We start from the raw sequence: 19,970 nt of genomic DNA on the forward strand, positions 1-19,970 counted from the left end.
CAGGTGATGCTTGCAGTAGCCAACTGGCAGGGAGAATTACCTACAACTGCAACCCATTACAACACAGGACTCCAATGGGGCACAGCCAATCTGCAGCAAGCCCCGCCTTCTGTGTTTCTTCACCTGCGGGGCTTTGATCAGACTCCCTTTGCTTCCCTCGCATTAAAAACATTTATGTATCATATTAGTCGAGGGAAAGGGAGGTGCAGAGAAAAGGCTATATTAGCATACAGCAAAAGGCATACCCGCGGGCTGTGTCTGTCTACCACTGAATACTTATCACAGGCAGGAGGTAAGTCGAAGCCTCTTTGTGCATTTACAACTAAGAACGTGCTGCTCTTCAAAATGCAGACAACCAAAAACAGCGTGGGGAAAGAATAAAGACAAGCTGGGATCCCTGATCCTGTGACATGTATCTATCAGAGGTGAGATGACATCCAAACATTGTTTGTCTAATCCAAACAAGTGATTTTGTCGTTGGGGCGTGCGCCGCCACAGGAAGTTTCAAAAAGGATTTTGAAGATTTCGCAGAGTGGTGTACGCAAAAGAAAACATAAGTAAAAATGGAACGACAGAGCTCAATATTTATTGCATCTCCAGTCAAGTCAGGAGCTACAGCATGAAGAGGGGCTCAGAGGAAACAGAAAGTGAAATGAAAAATGTATAAGTAGGAAAAAGTGCCAGGTTGATCACAGCCTGATGGCATGTAACACCCACAATGCCTCAAGTCACTTCTGACACCCTGTTGACCCACATTTCTCTGAAATTTCTGCACGACGACAGCCTGCGGGCGGCAGTAAGTGGACCGACGGTCCCTGGCTGCTGTCAATCTGGCTCCCACGGCACTTCCTCTAATTAACTTGATTAGGAAAAACAGCGCTGCTGATCTCAGGCTGACTTACATACTCGAGCTCCACAACTGTTTGTGAGTCCAATCACTGCAGCTGCGTGTCAGCGCGCAGACGGAGGTGCTCATCAAATAAACATGCAAATGATAAAATATTTGGCACTGAGTCTTGACACCTAAGGTGACTGATTTTCCTTTCCTGCTCTGCAGAGCTCTTTGTCAATGACAATGTGTCTGCCGCTGAGTGATTCTGCGTTAACCTCCGGAGGCGCCAGGCAACACATTTCAAGCAAAAACTTTGCATGAGTTTTTCTGGGCTTGCAATCATGCGCTCGCACACACATTCAGCTGTGTACGTACGAAATGACAAAAGAGCTGTGAATAAAGAATTTGTGTCCGCAAAACTAGCTCTTTCATTTGTTCCCTCCTCGTTTGTCTGCCGATGCGTTCCTCTCAGACTGTGTCTGTTTTAGTGATCTTACAAAATTATCCTCCTCTGTGCTTTCAAAAGTCACTCTGCTGCTCGTATTGGTATTTTACGAACAATCTAACTTCCTATTTAGAAGCTCCTCTTTACTTCTTATTCTTCGTGTACCTGACGCGAAGCCAGTACATCAACAGGCTCCAGGGAGTTACGATGAGCCACTTCACACTCCTGCAATCACTTCCATTGATTCAAAGTACTACTGAACACACAGTAAAAAAGCTCGACTTACAGGAGCTGAGGAAAATAACCTCTGGGCAGGAGGCAAACTGTGATACAACTTGGGCTAAGACTATAAAAGAAAGCCAAATTTTAATTATGAATTTTCATTGTCAATGTAATTAATTTTACACACAGTCTGGCTCTTTGATATTCAATAAATAGATTTTTTTAAAAAGCTCATTTTGAGATGATTTCAGTTTTCAGTGGAAGTCAGTGAAACCTTCAGAGTGGTTCCTCTTTTTTCTTTAAAGTTGTTATGTTGCTTTTTTTATTTTTTATTTTTTTACCATCAGATCAGTTTAGTCTCTTTCACATTCGTCTCTTACTTCACTGTAGAGCTTTTTGCAGCTTCAGCTTACTGCGAACACTGCTGTCCATTACACACACACACACACACGGCAGGGACAACTCTAAACAGTGACCGAACAATGAGTTTTCAACAGAGAATACTCACACAGCAGCTCCAAGTATCTTTTCATTAAGCTGCAGGCAGTAAATCCAGGGGCCGAGCAAAAGCACATTAAGCAGAGTACATTACACAAAGGTACAACGAGGAGTTGAGAACCCACTGCAATTTTGATCATTATTGGTGAAAGCACAGTAGAGATGTAACCCACTTTCTGTATCTTTCCTGCCAAACTCATCAGCATGCCACAGTTAAACACAACATCAAAATCCTGCCGATAAGCCTATATAGAGGCATCCCACGTGTACTTCCTTTTGCATATGGTGAAGATAAACCTCATCATCGTCATCTTGCTCATACATATTTATGGATTAAAAGCTAAGCGGCTGGTTCTACTGAAATGTTTTCCTGCTCTTTTTTCAGTGTCCGTCACAAAAACTGACCAGTCATCAATATGAGATACAACAGAACGAGTACAAGCCTTTGAAAACATTAGGGTGCCAATGTACTTTCAGTGCTTGGTCCTCTAAATATAGCTAAACAATTACCACATTTCTGCTACAATACCCCACAGTGCGCACACACTTCCTTAGTTTAGTTTGTGCAGGTATCCTGCTGCGCTGACATCATATGGAAAGGAGAGGAAAAACAAGTATTCCTTATGTTTTCATTCCACTGAAACCATCTGAACTATCAAACCTATACAGATTTATAGTCAAAACAAAATTAACCAAAGCAGATATTTTCTCACATTTTAATCAGACATTAGTTGAAGGCAGTAGCTGGCTTTGTGTGTGTGTGTGTGTGTGTCTGACTTTTTTTTAGCAGTGGAGCAGCTGTGTCATCTCATGTGATTTAACTGGAGACCTGTTCAACCTTCTTCCTCGCAGCCCACGCTGATTCACTTCCTGCAAATCCTTCACTGGCTCACGTGTTCTCGGACATCTTAATGATTTGTGAGTCCGCCTGGATGTAAGTTAATCAGCTAAATGCCACGTGGTGTCTGCTTCGCTAAACTGAAGAGCTTTAGATCAATCAATCAAATCATTTTTCCAGGGTTGACAGCAGTCAGGGCGCTATGGACACGTGGGCTCTTTGCATGTCGTTTCTTTGTGAGGGTGAGTACTGACAGGGGACGGGTGACATTAGGCGCCAACATGAAATGAGATTTACGACAGTGTCAGAAGTGGAGAATTGTATCCGTTTGACAGGTGGCAGGGCGATCGATCACCCCGCCCCACACGCCACTCATTCAATGAAACCAGAAAAGAGATCATTATTTATCACGTAAGGATAATTTAATATATCAAACTCTTCTCAGACTTATTAAACTTTTTCTGCCTCAAGTTGGTGTGTGTGTGTGTGTGTATGTGTGTGTATACCATGGTGACACAGTGGTCATTGTGCAGTTTTATTTTGACAGTGCCAGTCACTGTCAGAACAAAAGCACAGCAGAGGACAATGGAAGAGTGTGTCTCGCACTGTATGCAGTGTGTGTCTGTGTGTGTTCCTGTCGCGTGATCAGTGGGGGCTACTGATTGATTTCTAACAAGTCCGTTTTTTTTAGAGGACAAGAAGACACGCACAAACACACACAGGCACACACACACACACACACATACTGCATGCATCCCTTGGGTGTCTCTAAGGGTTATCTCTTCAGTCTTTCAGGCAGTGCTATTAGAGAACGGTACCTCTGTCTTCTTTTGACTCAGTCCCACTAACACATTCACTGGCAGTAAAAAAACTTCAAAGGAACATGAGGGACAAAGACAGAAAGAAAGTTCTCACTTATATACAAACACACACAGACACACACACACGCTCTAACACTTTGCATACATATCATCTGTCTGACTGAACCAACAGTCTCAGTGGGCACCTACGCTCGCCTCTTTTGATGTTTAATTAAAACTGAATCGGGGCGGGGGTGGTGGCGTTTGTGGCGCTCTGTTTTGAAAAATATGCAAATGTCAATAAAAATGCATTAAAGAAACATACTACCAGTTGCTGACGGCTGCGAAGCGCAAGGGAAAGGGAGGAAGGATGAAGAGAGAGAGAAGGAAAGTAAAACAAACGAGGGAAGGGGTAGGACTGATAGGACTGAGACACTATTTGCCAAAAATAATGAAACACAGCAAAACGCATAAGCACTCGCACTGCCATTTCCAATACTCAATATATGCGCAGCTCTGACGGCCAAATAATGCTAATGAGTGCTGGTGCCTCCTGATGCTGACAACTAGAGATAACTTTGGTATTCAGCTCCACCCCCTACGCCTGCAGGATGAACAGATCTCTCTCGTTTTATCGGCCTGTGTCACAACAACAATGAGAATGTGAACAGAGGCTCTGGACAAAATTGTGAGGATTTGTCGACTGAAGTAATGTGGCACGAAGCAGCATGAGCAGTTTACTCAGCCTTTACCGTGCATGATGGGTTATCGAGCTTATGATGGGAAACAGCAAAAATGCTTCCAGTTCAGGAGGAGATTAACCTGAGAGGAGGCATTAAAACCACCTCCAAAAATCATCAGAGACGTTCTTGGCTATATAAATTGTATATGTTATGTCTCCAAATAAACATGTAAAGATCACCCATTAAAGATGGCATTAATGATTGGATGTTATTTGGATGTATCAACCCTTTAACACTGGAAAATAATCTGGATCCAAGAAACGAGAAAAATGGACATTTTGAGACATCGTTTGAAATCCTGCCAACTGGTTTCTGCATTTTACGTCTACTGAAGTGTGTGTCTTAGGGTTTGGTTCTGGGTTAATAAAATTTGCTAAGCTTGCAGGCTGACAAATCTCTTATTGAATCTCATCCCTCTCCATTCCTCTTTTATTAGAAACCAGCCATTTACAATATATCCAGGTAGCAGGCACCAGACAGAATGTTGATATTTGGGCGATTCGGCAAAAAAACCCAGATTATTTTTAATGACAAAGTTTTTTTTTTAACATTCATTGCTCAAGAATTATTTATTTTAATCATGCTGTAGTTGTGCATGGCAACGATAGTACGATTATGCTTATTTGTGGTTCTGGCAAGTAAACTATGGCTGAGTTTAAGGAACGAAAACAGCTGATTAAGGTTAGAGACAGACTGTGGTTAAGGTTAAAAAAAAGTGAACATTAATTGTTGGTCTAGAATGGGACACAGACTCCTGTCTCCTGCATGAGGGTTGGACGAGCTACACACCTGTCCAGTCTGCCCTCAGTCCAACATGAGCGGATAAAAAAGCAGTAACTGTGAGGAGGCTATAAACCTGTGTTACAGTCACCCTCTCCCTGTGACATTCCTCCTCTCTTTCCTCAAGCTCAGCTGCTGATGCTGCTGCTCTCCATCAAGTTCCTCAACCTCTCGTGACTCGTCCTCTACTCCTGCCACCACTACATCTTCCCTGTCTGTCTGACTGGGCAGACTGGGTTTGAAATAATTGTTTTCCGTCTAACAATAACCAAAGAATACAAACCTACCAGTAGCATAATCAGACCGCAAGGTAAACCTGTGTTGGACATTATTCCCCATTACATTTATTCAAGCTAACGTTAGATCATCGTGAGGTGAGGGCTGAAACTTTGTTGTGATTGGCCACTGAGCCCAGTCCCTGAACACGCACGCAACACGCTCGCATGCACACTCCAAATGACAGGCACTATCTTTATGGATTATTTTGGTGGTGCCCCATGATTTATTCCTGTCTGCCTGATAGCCAGTCCAACTATGGCACAGGTGTGGACACCCCAACTTTCTGGTAGGGGTGTATGAATTCGACAGTTGGCCAATTCCTATACATTGCCCACATAAAACAGCAAATGTCGCCAGCTGCAGATGATCTCAGCTGTAGCTTATAAAACATGAATACATGAGTAACATGAGTAACTTTTCTACTGTGTGTAGTTAATCTGCTCTGCACTAACCAGTTTATACAAAGTTATCAGCTGAAACAACCTTTCTGATTAAACTTTCATCAGTTTTAAAATGTGATGGATCTCATACCAGTGATCTGAGCTTACCAACCTACTGAGTTTTGACCTCCAGTTTGTGGAGAAAGTAGCTGATGAAAAATAATGCGTGTGAAATTAAGTAGACTACACCTATTTATTCAATGTGTCAAAGTAGTACACTAATTAGGCTACTTCCAAAACTGTAGTCTTTCTACCTTCTCTGCCAGCTAAGGTGGTTCAAGATCTCACTTAGTCATAAAAGTTTTTTTTTTTTATCTGAGTGCTTTTTACTTGAGTTACCTTCCGTTGTTGAAAAGTAAACCTAAAAGGATTGGATATATGGGTTTGATAAAAGGATTTGACAAAATGCAGTCGTACTTCAACTCCAGTGCAGCTTTTATGGACACCAATGGTTAAAAAAAAAAAAAAACACAAGCTTTGTGCATTCATCAAGCAGATACAAGCTTTTATGAGATAGTCCTGATGATGAAGAGAGGGACTGTTTGGGAAGCGGTGAGGGTAGAAGCTGGCGTGCAATACTGCATGCAGACAAAGAGGAGTCAGAGGTGAGCAGCGCTCAGGCAGTTAGGAACAGGAGAGGCTCTTTTTAAGTTACACAGGAAATAAAACACAGAGCAGGGAGAGAGGAAGACTTCTCCAACCTCATGGATCACATCTTTGCAGGAGGGTAAACAGAAGGCGAAGACATTAATGAGACAGAGACACACACAAGGACTGAAAGGAAAAAAGGCAGCTGTACAAGACCCCTCCTGTTAGGTCCACACGGAGCAAGGGGAAGGGCTTCACCCCTCAGAGTCCGCCTGATGAGGTCGCCCACTGGGTGACCCCACTTTCCACCTGCAGCCAGACAGCCAGGAAGACGGCCACATGGACAAAGATAGACAGACAGACTGACTGACGCACTGAAACAAGAAAGAATAGCTTTTTTTTTTATACAAGAAAAAGCAACACACATGACAAAGAGACAAAGACAGAGGAGGAAAAAAATGACAAAAGCCACTGAAGTGGAAGAGTAGTGAAGGAGTAGAAGACAGACAGCGGATGAATGAAACATGAAGGTGGGGTTTTCGTTTTCGTGTGTTTAAGATGGAGGGATGGGGCATGACAAGGATGAGGAGATGAATGGGAGGTGAATGAGTGAAGAGGTGTGGGCAAGGTTTTTATAAGGAAGGCACACGCCCTGTCTGCTTGAGTAACGCCACCCCCCCACCCCACCGCACCCTTCCTTTCAGAGAGCATTTCCGTACCATTTCAGACACTTTTCAGTGAAGCTTCAAGTATAGACATACATACAGTTATAGCTTAGGTGATAGAGAAGGAAAAACACTTTGAATATGCATTAAGAATAACCAGAGACAGAGACAGGAGAATAGAGGGAGACAACATTAGTTCTTGTAAAGCCCTAGAGAAGCCATCACCCCTCTTTCCCATCCTCCAGCTCCACTCACCACAGGGCCCTGCGTGCTTGATGGGGATGAGGGTCTTGCGCAAGCATTCAGCCTTGCGCCGCCCACAGTCGTTGGTGTAGGTCTGGCCGTCCTTGCCGCACACGGGCCTGTAGGAGCCGTCACACTCAATGGGATCGCAGGAGCAGCGGGCGCCCAGCTGATCTACCAGACACACGGCGTTGAAGAGACACAGCTCCTTACATTCCTCTGAAAGGGGAGACGGAAAAAAAAAAATTAATATAAACTATTCAGGGGGTAACCTAAGCATAACCCTAACCCATGCTTAGACTAACAAAACCATTCAGTGACCCCTGATACCTTGTATGGAGGCATTTGCATTCATTATATTTCACCACTCAGGTTTTTATTCAGGTTTTTCCTTTATTTTATCATCTATCTGTACAGACACTGTTAAGGCTTTTAAGAGCGGTTTTCAACTGCCAATTTTGTAACAGTGTGACCGATCAATATAGAGGAAAGGACAACGGGAGTATTCTGCAAGCCCAAAAAAAAAAAAAAAAAACACATTTCAAAATCTGATTCTTTGTGCCGTGTGATACTGCTGGTCCAACCACAGGGAAATAAATCATCCAAACAGTAATTACATGTTAGAGTGGACTGATGTCACTGGCAGCACAAAGCTTTTCTTTCAGCAGCAGAGGATGAACCCTTTTTGCAGAAATACCTGAAACTGTTAACAAGACATTAGAAATGAATCTATGTTTGCTACAATTAATAGTCACTCTAAGAAGAATCTTAGAGCCTGTTCACCACTATAGAGAATAAAATTGCTTATTGACAGATTCAAAACTGGTCATACAAAGGAGGACTAGAGTGTTTATTAGTTTCTGTTTATGTTGGTCCTTTCGTACAAAGCACATTAGGTGAAAAAAATAAAAATAAAAAATCAGTCAATGTGTTTACTTCGTTTTTAGAAAAGCAACATCACTCATGATTTTTGCAGAACTTGATCGGAATACTCTGCAGCTGGGAGAGAAATTTACTGTTGTGACAGAAATTATTGCTCTTTCAACGCAAGGGACTGGATCTGTTTTTTATTTTTACATTTCCCCCAAACTTTTATTAGTTTTATTACAATATTAATCATGGCAAAACAAACAAACCCAGAAACGTACTCAGTGAAGTGACACTTAATAACACTGTGGCCGCTGTTACTACATGTTCTTTGGTGATATAACTCATGACAACTGATTGGAGATCAGGTTTGCCGTGCTCCCATCTAATATTAATAATAAAGTTCCCCCAATAACTTTAATAAAATTGGGGAACTCAAACTCAAGAGTTTAATTTTAGGGTCAAGTTAAAGTCTAAACTATTATATTCATTACATTTTGACTCACTAAGCAGAAATCTACTGCAGAAATTAAGAAAAAAGAAAGAAATACTGGTAATGTGAAATGGTAAATTTGCCACTGAAGTGAGAAAATCCAATTTGAAGCAGGCCTCTGTTCTGGAGGCGCTCACTAGGCTTTGAATTTATTTCATTCCTGATCAGTGGATCAAATTTGTACAGCAATTCAATTCCTTCTTCTCTTTTCTTTAAAAGCCTGTCATGCCACACTTAATTACATCACTTCTGTATCTGAGTGAGAGGGCTACAAGGATATGCGATGTCATGGTTACAAGTCGAAATGGCCATTTTCATTAGTTACCAATTTGTAATTTGCTTAGGGATATGATTTCATGGATCTCTGTTTCAAATTGAATTATTCTTTCATTTGAAAAAGGCACAGAAGAAACGGGGGGGAAAAAAAAGAAAAGAAATCCACTCGCTCACACATGCACACGCTGACATGCAAACACAAATTCACAATGCTACTTAGACCGGGATTTGTACAATTCTAAACCCTCACACTCCATCAGCCTGTCGAACAGAGCAGAACCAGGATGTGTCAAAGATGTGTGAATCAGCCTTCACTCACTGGTGACTGTACCAAAGGGTGTCCAGCAGTGATCTGTTCATGTCTATGGCATTGCCAGAGGTCTCAGTACATGGGCGGGGGGTCGCCACACATCACTGCCGTAAACCAACACAGCTGTGGCTTCCCGGGGTCCCTGCCGACAATACAGCGGGAAAATTGGATTTCCTCCGATGGCTATCAGACATACAGTAAAAGCTGACAGCTCTTTGTTGACTAAAGCTTAAACCCCATGTTCTAATAGCACAGATAACAGCCCTGGAGGCTCTTATCAGGCTGTAGGAGGCTACTGCTAGCATGGATACAGTACGGATCCCGAGACCTCAGAGTAATTTATCTCTGGATTGGAAAACAGTCACAGAGTCAGATTTTCATCCAAGTTTACCTGCACCTGTTCAAACTGTATGACGTACTGTATGTGAATATGCTTGCACATATGACAATGAGATGCAGATGCTTCCTTGATTACTATTTGTTGGGTTTTTGTCAGACCGTTCTGTTCAAGTCTTGGCAGCATTTGGAGGTGGTTTGCCTAAGTTAAAACATGGACGATTATTTGATCGGTTGACCCCTATGATAAATTTGGACAACAAGTTTTTATTACATGTGATCGTGGCACCAGCAGTCCATGAACGTTCTGCCTGTTAATGCTGTAGAGCACTGGGTGATAAAATATTAATTTTAGGAGAAGTATCGGGTGTGTGCCCATCTGCTATAAGGACGTGGCTAGCGGTGAGCTGGCTGTGGCTACTAGCTCATAATGTGAAAGTCATGTAAAGTAAGAGCAGGAGGACATCATCAGGGAGCTGACTTACTGAAGGGCAGGAGGGCACCAAAGGGACACAAAAAGGGACATACATGCCAAACTGGAACGTTGCTACTTGTTGCATACATACAAAGACATGTAATGTCATATTTCAGAGTAACCTTTCACTTTTGTTAGTCCTTATTTTGCATTGATCAGGGTAATATAAGAAGATGGCAGGAACTGCCTCAATACTGGATCATAGAACGTTAAAAAAAAGGTTTTATTGAAGTCATATATCTTCCCAGTATATTTTAGCTCACTGTGTAACGTGGTCTTACTTACCTGTGCTATATATTTTCTGGATCTGAACATTAAGAGCTGTATAATGAAGCACTTAATGATCCCGATGATTTGCCGTCTTTTTCATGAGATCTCTCAACAACTCATATTTTTCCATGAGTTTTCAAGACCTTCTAAAGACCACAAAGCTTGTCCTTACCCAGCTTTCTGCATCGTCCTGCGTGGATCTTCCTGAGCTTGGTGCCTTTCTGTATGCCTGTTGACCTCATGGCGCACTCGCTGGGGTAGGTTTCGCCATCGCTGGCACACAGAGGCTCATTTCCCTGGGGGCACGACTCCGGCAGTTCAAAGATGAGGGTCTGACGGGTGAGAGTCTCCACCCGGCACATTGTGTTCAGGCTGTTCTCACTCTCTTTGCATGGGTCTGCACAGACACAGGCATTGGTGAATATGTGATGCATTACGTATTTACACAGTGCAATTTGATTTGGAAAATGTTTATGCTGTTTATGTTAATTAGACCTGAAAGCTTTAATCAAAAATATCTCCGTCCATCTTTTGGTCCTCTGTGCAAAACTGAACAACAATATACTTTGGCAAGAGAAAAAACACGGTCAGAATTTAACAGGACATGATGTGTCCCAGCTTAATTGATTCAAAACTGGCAACTGTTCAATTACCTCCAAAGTTTGGGCTTTGGTAAGCCAGTTTGTAAATTGCAGTAAACAACAATATACCTGTAATATGTTTTTCAGTAACAGTAATCATCTCAGCATTGGCTGAATGCATTAACTGTTGTTTGTTTGATAATTTTAGTCTAGTAAATTCAGAGAGAAGAGAAGAGAAGAGAAGAGAGGAGAAGGGGCTAAAAATGGGAAGAGGAGAAGATGAGACATGATCCTCCATCACTGCTGCTCCACAGATATTATCAGTAGCCTAGCAGCTGAGAGCAGCTCAGAGTGGGACCTTGGATGTGAAGGGGAGACAAGGAAATGGATGAAGAGACTGTCGGTTTGATTTGCTCCCTGGCACCTCTTTCCTTCCAGGGAAGCGTCAGTCTGGCACGCTCGGCCATATCAGTCCGTGATCATAATGGAATTGGTTTGTGGATGTGTGGGATGGGGGTGTTACTCCTTGAAACAGGAGCCCAGACTTTATCCTTCTTGCCATGCTTTCAGCGTGTGGCAAGACAAAGGATTTATGTAGGACCGTGACATATTAAATCACTGCCAAACTGCCGGCGAGTCATTCAAATCACACTAAGGATGAAACACCCATCATCAGGAAAAGAGTAGAAAGAGAATGAGAAAGAGAGCATAAGGGAAAATGGTTTCCAAAGACCTCTGGCAGGCATACAAAGAGCAACAATGCAGGGACATGAAATGGGACAGAGCCGTTTGGCTGTGGAGGGCCGGGAGGAGGAGTGACCACGGCCAGAGCTGGCCAGGCCTCGGACTGTTCTCTATCTGCACAATGCAAAAGCTTGCAGAGACTAGCAACCAAGCAAACAGGGGCTTTATCGTAATGCATGCAGTGTCTTTGCATAAGGCAGTGCCTCACCCGCCAGCCAGACCATTATCTGCGAGAAAGACCATTACCTCCCATTAAGTGAGAAGAACAGTTTCCAGGATCCGTGCTTTCCTCTAGCTGAGCAAGTAGGGTAATTACAAAAAGAATGGCCTGTTTGCTGCCAAAACTAGCAGTGCGGATAAATCAACTGTATTTGTCTGGCTAGGGCCACCAACTTGAAATAGCCAAGGCTTTTAGATGAAATGGCTGCAGGAAGATTTAGGGGACCATCAGGACCGACTGGTCCCTTGAGCTTCGGCCCTCCCCAGGGAGGATGGGCCAACCTGGGTCACTTTGGCTGACTGAAGCTGGATTTATACAAGCAACCTTCCGCCGGCAGACCTGCACATCCATCTCTCATTGCCCGCCACCCTGCTCCGTCTCCCTGTCTCCTGGAGGCTCCCACTGCTAAGAGACAGAGTTTGTGTCTGCTGTTCTTTCCCTCCATCTGGCTCAACACACACACAAAAAAAACCTCAAAGTTGAGCGCCTTGGGAGTAAACAACTATCGCCTGATCATAACAAGGATGAGCAAAAAAGCTGGGCCCGATGAAAACGACAGCACTGAAGACCTAGTTAGAGAAAACAACAATTTGCACCGCAGGAGTACCTGTATGGAGGAAAGCAACCTGAGTGAAAAATGAGAATTAGCAGAGGCGTGCCATAAGTAAGTGGGGTATGCGAGGGAGAAACAGTGAAAGTCAGAGGTAGTAAATAGAGTGAAGAGGAGAAAAGAGAGAAGCAGAGAATTCAGAGAAGAAGGAAAAGGAGAGGTTTTTCAAAGTCAATTTATTATTTAAGCTATTTATCAGACGAAATTGACAAAAAAAAAATGCTGCTCTCACATCTGAGGGTTTTCCGCTTTTACCTTATATCACTGCAAATTTAATATCAGACCAATCTGAAGATGGTATCTTAGGCTCTGAGAAATCATGATGGGCACTTTTCACTATTGCTGACACTTAATAAGACTACATTAATTCTAAAGAATACATGAGAGAGAGAGACGTCTCACCGCAGCGCCCTTGGTATTGCACACGTATGTTCTTTTGGTTCTTGCAGGCGTACTGATGGAGCTCACACTCGTTGCGGTAGTCCTCTCCGTCACTGCCACACACCGTCTCCTCGGGCTTGCCCTCACAGCCGAGGGGGCACATGCATTTAGCCGACAAGCCATCTGATGACTGGACACAGGTGCTGCCGTAGCTGCAGTTCACCTCCGTGCAGGGGTCCTTCAGAGCTGCAGGGACAGGGACAGACATGAAAACAACATTTAGTCCAAAAACAGTTCTTCTATTGAAGAGTACACCTGTCAGCCAGCTGCACTCCAGGACACTCACTGCTACTGTACACCAGAGTGCATCACGTATGACAGTCCACCTCATTTAAGAGGCTGCTGGTGCTCTTTTGGAATCCCAGCGCAGTTATTTGGGGTTTGAAGAACTACTTGACACCCCTGGGTAAGGACGCACTGCCACAGCTGTCTACTTGTACAAACAAGTTGTGTTTCATTTCACAGTGCAGAGTGAATTGAATTAGGAGCTTTGCATTCATAACACATTCTCTTTTGCTATGCTCGAGCATGCTTTAATCGCCACGGCTGAAAAGCGACCCTCTGAATATTTACTTTGCTACAAATGAGACCGGGTGAGAGGAGGAAAGAGGGAGAGAGGTATTACCCCCCGAGGTCTTTGTTTCCACCCTAATTAAACAGCGTGCCACTTGTCGCTGAGTGACTCGTTCCAATGATAGGACAGGGTGCAACTTTTAATTTTGCCTGTGTTCGCCACTGATGGGGCCGCTTTTCTTGGGTTTCATATGCTCGACAAAAGGCGGCCATCAGATTACAATCGCTGTCATCTTGCAGCATGATACATATTTATGACTGTCATGGACAAACATGGTCTCCCATGAGAGACAAGCCGAGCGTCAGCAGCCCTCTCATTTCCTAAGCCCGTCAATTTTAGAATAGATATTTACCCATGTCTGATATTATCCCCTCTTCTGTTGTAACCAACGCCAAAGGATTTAATTTAAAGAGGGGTACATATATTGAATCTCAAATTATTTGCTGTGCATTTTGTATTTTTGTTTTTTTTTTTCACCCTTTCTCACTTTGAAAAAAACTGAGTGTGTTTCAGATCTATTTTTTTTTTGATACCTTCCTTCAGGATGGTATGGCACTGCCTTGTTAATAAGAGACTGGAATGCGTGCAGAAATATATTATGGATGTGGAAGGAGACAGGAGTGCTACGAGGAGTCCTCTTGATCAAAGGATATCCTCCCACTTCGCTTTCCTCATCTTCATGACACCCTCCCCCCTCTCTTTCTTATTCCACTCTCTCCTGTCAAGTCCTTTTGAGGTTTGGTGCGTTAGACTCGTTAACGAACACTTTTTTCCCCCTCCATTTTATATTTGTGCTGTATTGCAGCAGGAACTTTGAAACTGACTCTAGACTGAATTTATAACAAAGACACCTCAAAAGTAACTTCAAAATAAAGTGCTAAATTACAGCTCGAGCTAAAGGAGACTGATGGAAAATGACCTACTGAAATCATAAGTCATTGTGAGCCATCGAAAGTGGCTTAATGGCAGCCAATGTGGACCGGATAGCGATTGTGACACTTGGCCTCTAATTTGTGTCTAATCATATGAACAATGAGACACTGATGACCTGTGGGAAACTGAGCCGCAGGAACGACCTTGTTGTATCTGCCAGAGCAGGTAAAAAAGGTCACAGCAACAGCAATTACACACAAGTTACACTCACTACACAATCTGCACTTCTAAAACTCTTTGGGCTCTTGTTATGTAGCAGATACTAGTAGAAATAAGCTTCAAAGCCATACTGTCTTGATTCACCTGCTGTTGGGAGTGGGAGGAGGAGGTATGTGTCCTGACAAGAAGAAGCACCTTGTCAGAGCGCTTACGGTTTCTGTAAAATGGTGGTTGTTAAGGTGGAGGCGGCAGTCACGGCTACTGAAGAAGACGAGGAAGACGAGGCAGAAGCCCAGTGATCCTCCCCGCCTGCAGAGAGGGGCCCCTGTTTGCTTTGTGACAGTAAACAGCATCCTCCTCACACTTCCTGATCTCATTAAATAATAGCCCGGGCTTTCTCTCTCTCTACCGAACCTTCTTTTCCTCTGAGCAAAGCTGGCGTGTTGACAGGCGAAGAGGGGTTGGGGCGATAGTCAGGGGCACGAGAGCTAGGTAGAATAGGAAGGGGAAGGTGGGGGCTCTTGATTTGAATGCTAACAGGGGCCGATTTGGATACGAAGCGCAGCCTCGATGGGGTGTTAGTGCAGATAAGCCTCCCTTCTCAGACTCAGACAAGCAGGCAAATTGCCTGGGCGAATGTGATCGGTGTAACAAGCGCACATTAAAAAAAAAAAAAGAAAGAAAGAAAAAAAAAAAAACACGCTCACCACAGCAAACTCCAGGGAGTTCTTGCTTATATTTTCTCATTATTATCATGTGAAAGGTGACGAGAAAAAAAAAAAAGAAGGAGAAAGCGGGAAGCTGAAAAAGTCAGCAGAGCTGGCTTCGCTAAATTAGAATGATCCTCGCTGCCAATTAGATCAGTCTCCATCGCTGGAGTAAAGCTCGGCGAGGTTTTGACTGCAAAGATAATGAGAAAAAAAAAAGACAGATAAGGATACAGACAGACAGAGAGATAAAGACACAAAGTGACACTGAAGCAGTGGAATTCCAGCACAAACAGAGAGATGACATCTCTGGTTTATGACGAGGGAAAGAGAGGACACCCCCCCAAGGACATCCAGCATTCCACGGCCCAATTAAAAGGATATTCCTATATGTATTTACATGTATGCTCAAAAAGATTTTTACCGGAGACTCTAATGATTTATTTACATTTAAGAGACTGTATTTTCTAAAATGCCGATATTTTTAAAAGCATTTTGGACTCCTTCCTGTCAGTCCATCACAGCTGGGCCTGGATTTGATTGCTTCTTTTTACTGAACAATTGCTCTAATTCTTCTAATCACAGTCACGCAGCATTTGAATGGACACACCTACAGGAATATCTACACTCAGCAGGTTTGCTTCATTTTGAATCAGGCATTGTCTGCCAATCATGAGTGCACTACCCGTGGGCCTAATTGTGAATTCATGTGCTGTGGCGATTCCTGAACACACACCTTCACACACTGGGAGAAACACATGAACATCTGTGCAAGAGAGGCCCTGACGTCAGGGTTCAAACTGCGACAGAAATCAGCCTGGTTGTTATGTAATGTCCTGTAGCTGCAGAGGTAAGATGGCTACAAGCAAGCCACTGTGTAGCAACGCTTACTTTTAAGGTGTGTTCGGACCGAAGGCAAAACTAGGAAGCGTGATGGCATACAAGGTCACTGCAAAGTGGACACAAACAGACACAAATTCTCTGATCATGAATCCACAGAGACATCGCAACCCATACACATCCACAAACAAGTGGATTCAAAACTAAGTAACATTAACAACTCTATCTGAGCTGAAGACAGAACTTTTGAATCTCATTTTCCGAGTCTTTCTTGCCTGCATGGTTTCAATGCATACATTTTCAATAAAATTAAAATAAATAAAAGGAAATAACATCTGTATTTCCAGCAGCATAGTTTGGTGCAGATTTGCTGGAGTGCTAATTACATGAGCCTGCTTTCATTGAGTGTTTGCTTGACATCAGACTCGTGGAAAATTAAAAGTACAGAACCTTCAGCACAATACTGAAGAGCAGGTGATGGGGGGGGGGGGGGGGGGGGTGAAGTCTTTCTGAAAAGTGGGGCAGAGGGGTTTTGGAGGAAGGGGGATTACAGTGATCCTCTCCCCTCTCTCCCCCCCCGGCATCGAGCAGACAGCCAGGCAGGTGGGGAACTCTGCTGCTCTCTGATCCACTGTTTTGTGCTGCAGTTTATTAATGCTTCATTAGGGACAGGGAGCTGTCAGCATCATGCTGGCTTTACCTGATGCCCTGCCGCCACAGCACCAGCAGCAGCCCAGATGTGTGTGTGCGTGGAGACTGTGTGTGTTCATATATGCCAGCGCACGTTTGCAGGCAGTCATGGAGTTCAGAGAAGTCTGCAAGTGAGTTTGTTTGTGATAAGTACGTATGCATGTGTGTCTGTTCATGCATGTGTGTGTGCGTGTTTGTGAGTGTATGGTGCTTCCTGTTGTGCTGGTAGTGATAAGGGAGGGAGCAGGGGGTTGGAGCTAATCAAATGCAATGATGCGATGTGGAGGGACTTGGCGGTGTGTGTTCTAATCAAGAACCCCCCCCCCCCCCCCCCCCCCCCCCAAAAAAAAAAAATCACCAGCAGGAGAGGAAGAAGAAAAGAGAGAAGGGAGAGAGAAAGATGGTGAAAAAGAGAGAGTGCGTCAGAGAGAGGAAAACAGCAATGAGGGGGATTGAGTTAAAATGTTGAGAAAATGCTGCAGGAGTGTAGTGCACAGTGTACACAGAGATTTACAATAAAATAATAGTTTAACGATACCTGCTTCCTCTGTCTTTTCCCATTTGTTATTCCTTTAAAGGAACAACAAACACAACCCACTTTGCTTCTTCTTATCATTAATTCAGAGCTGATCCAACCTGGCCGGAACATGAAAGATTTCAAATTTGCTCTTTTAAACGTTCAGGTTGTGTCCAAAACTCACTGCCACTTCATTTACAATGTTTTTTTTTATATCATTTTTTTTCATGAGTGTACGAACTCTGTGTGAAAATGTAAAATATAAGTGGTATATTGCAGAGTGCGCTCAAAAGAAGAAAGGGACAAGCAAGGAAGGAAAGACTTTAAAGCTGAGAAGGAGAGAGGTGGTATGGAGAAGTGTGTGGAAGTGAGATAAGAGAAAGGATGAGAGTGGGACAAAGGAAAAGGAGACAGTCAGAAATAAACAAGGTTAACAGACAACATCAATAAAAACAGAGATCCAAGAACTAAACATGGATGAAAATGCGCAGCCAGATTTCCAAAAGAAGTGATGAGGAACAGGAGGCAGGGACTGAGGGAAGGCCAAAGGATTAACAGTCCTGCACACCTCTCCAACATGCTGTCCACAGACAAACACACACACACACACACACACACACACACACACACACACACACACACACACAAACACACACACACACAGACAGGCACTCCCTTCACTTTCTCTACTGTGATGCCAATTGCTGGAAGATGATTTTCTGTGTTTGATGTAGTTCTTCAAAGAGCTGCATTGAACTGCAGCTGTTGCTCTCTTTTACACGCCTTGCTGTTTTACCCTTGAGAATGGAAAATGAACCACGAAAAGCCCTCATCATCCTCCAGTCTGCTGGCCACACTCGTGGCAAAGTGGTGCCGGGGTGAGTGTATGTTGGACGGTGTTTATCTGGACAGATTTTAATCCAAATGTCTGCGGTCTGGAATTTCTGGGGACAAACGACAGGGGGTTTTATTGGTGCATTTTATTTTGAAAGACAATAACCTTGTCCGACCTAATAAAGATAAATGTTTAAGAAAAATATAAATAACAGATGATAAAAAAACTAAAGTGTTGAAATGCTGTAAGGTCTCATGATTCCAAAATACTCCAATTTGTTTTGTAGCTGTCATTTTCAGGTGGCAGGTATCTCACGCTTGAAAGATGCAGCAAAGCACAGGTGGGGTGTTGAAATGACTACACAAGGCCCATTTATTCTGCTGAGTGACAGGAAGAAGGCAGGACAGGATTAAATCGTCTGGATGTGGCATTTATGACAAACACTGACAGAGATGTACAGGTCTCTCAAAGGACAGAGCATGATTTCACAGAAACCACAGAAATTATTCAAACACAACATTCATAAAGGTCGTGGTTAAATCTGGTTGTGTGTTTGCTTTAACTCTTTTAAGCAAACAATTTGCTGTCTCAACATCCAGCAGTGACATTCATTTGTGCGTCTGGACACCAGACAAATACAAGTCTAATAATAATGGCTTTTTAGCTGTTTTGGTTACAACCAGCTCCTGAGGAAACTACTTGGCTCTTTAATTGCTAAATGCGTCATTATCATGTTCACCAGCCATTCGCTAACTTTGTGTGTCAGCAGCTAAGTGCTGAGCAGGTAGCGCACAGTCAGTTTATCAGAGCCTTTTGGCTAAAAACAGCTGCTGCTGCTGCCGGAATTGGGGTTTGTTAGAGTGTTAAGAGTTAATGACAAAGTAAAAGTTGCAGGCTGTAAAAAAAAAAAAAAAAAACGGGGAGCTGAAAGCTGCTTTATCACTGGGAGCTGAGGGGAACTGCAGAGTGATAATTCTCAGGTTTGTTACTACGAACATCTCCTTTCACGTTACAAATACTCATTGATCCATTGTAGATATAAAAAGATTACTGACTTATGCAGCTTTAAAGTATAAGTGCCAAAACAACAAGAGCAGACCACTGCATGTCCTTTATGCTAAAAAATACACTGCCCCTAATAGATAACGTATTTCACTGTACAATCACTCCAGGGTTTGGAAGGAGACAACAAAGCTGTGACGATGATCATGGTGTTAGAAAACTGAAGAAATAATCCTTTGATTTGGACTTATGTCTTTAGGCCAGGTGAAAGTGCTCTCAGTGTGTTGCTCAAGGACTCTCTGGATGGTTATACATCATGTGTCAAACCTACTGCACTGTTTAAGCGTTACAGCTCACTTTATTTCAGACCTGTAATCCATGTAAGCAAGCTAAAAGAGATGAAAGGTAAGAAGATAAGACAGACAACGCTATCTGATGGACAGCCTCTTTAACCTCAGGGCCTCCCTGTCACCTCAGCTGCCCATGGGATGAAGTCAGTATTACCTATTGAAAAACTGTCAGCGCTTGTACTGAGAGTTGTGTCTCTTGGATTAAGGGCAAGGCCTTTTGAAAGCAACAAAAAAAGACCTTAGTGCCAATACAAATCTGGGAGTGGACTCAAAGATGCTATTAAGTGCTTGTTTGTTTACCAGGATCACACACAGTCAATAATGCATTTATGTGGTTTTAAATTGTTGAGTTCTACAGCAGGCAACT

General features: G+C 43.2%; 1 protein-coding gene across 2 annotated transcripts in view; it reads right to left on the minus strand.

The window, feature by feature from the left end:
* The window catches only part of agrn (agrin), a 239,676-nt gene that overhangs the window by 69,286 nt on the left and 150,420 nt on the right, over positions 1-19,970 (minus strand). For both annotated transcript variants that reach the window (XM_041049152.1, XM_041049160.1), the window contains 3 exons: positions 12,958-13,182; positions 10,573-10,797; positions 7,386-7,592 (listed from right to left, as the gene is read on the minus strand). In XM_041049152.1, coding sequence (XP_040905086.1) covers positions 7,386-7,592; positions 10,573-10,797; positions 12,958-13,182 — 657 coding nt within the window. The remainder of the gene's footprint in view (positions 1-7,385; positions 7,593-10,572; positions 10,798-12,957; positions 13,183-19,970) is intronic.

The sequence above is a fragment of the Toxotes jaculatrix genome, chromosome 2 (assembly GCF_017976425.1).
Source record: "Toxotes jaculatrix isolate fToxJac2 chromosome 2, fToxJac2.pri, whole genome shotgun sequence".
NCBI lineage: Eukaryota > Metazoa > Chordata > Actinopteri > Toxotidae > Toxotes > Toxotes jaculatrix.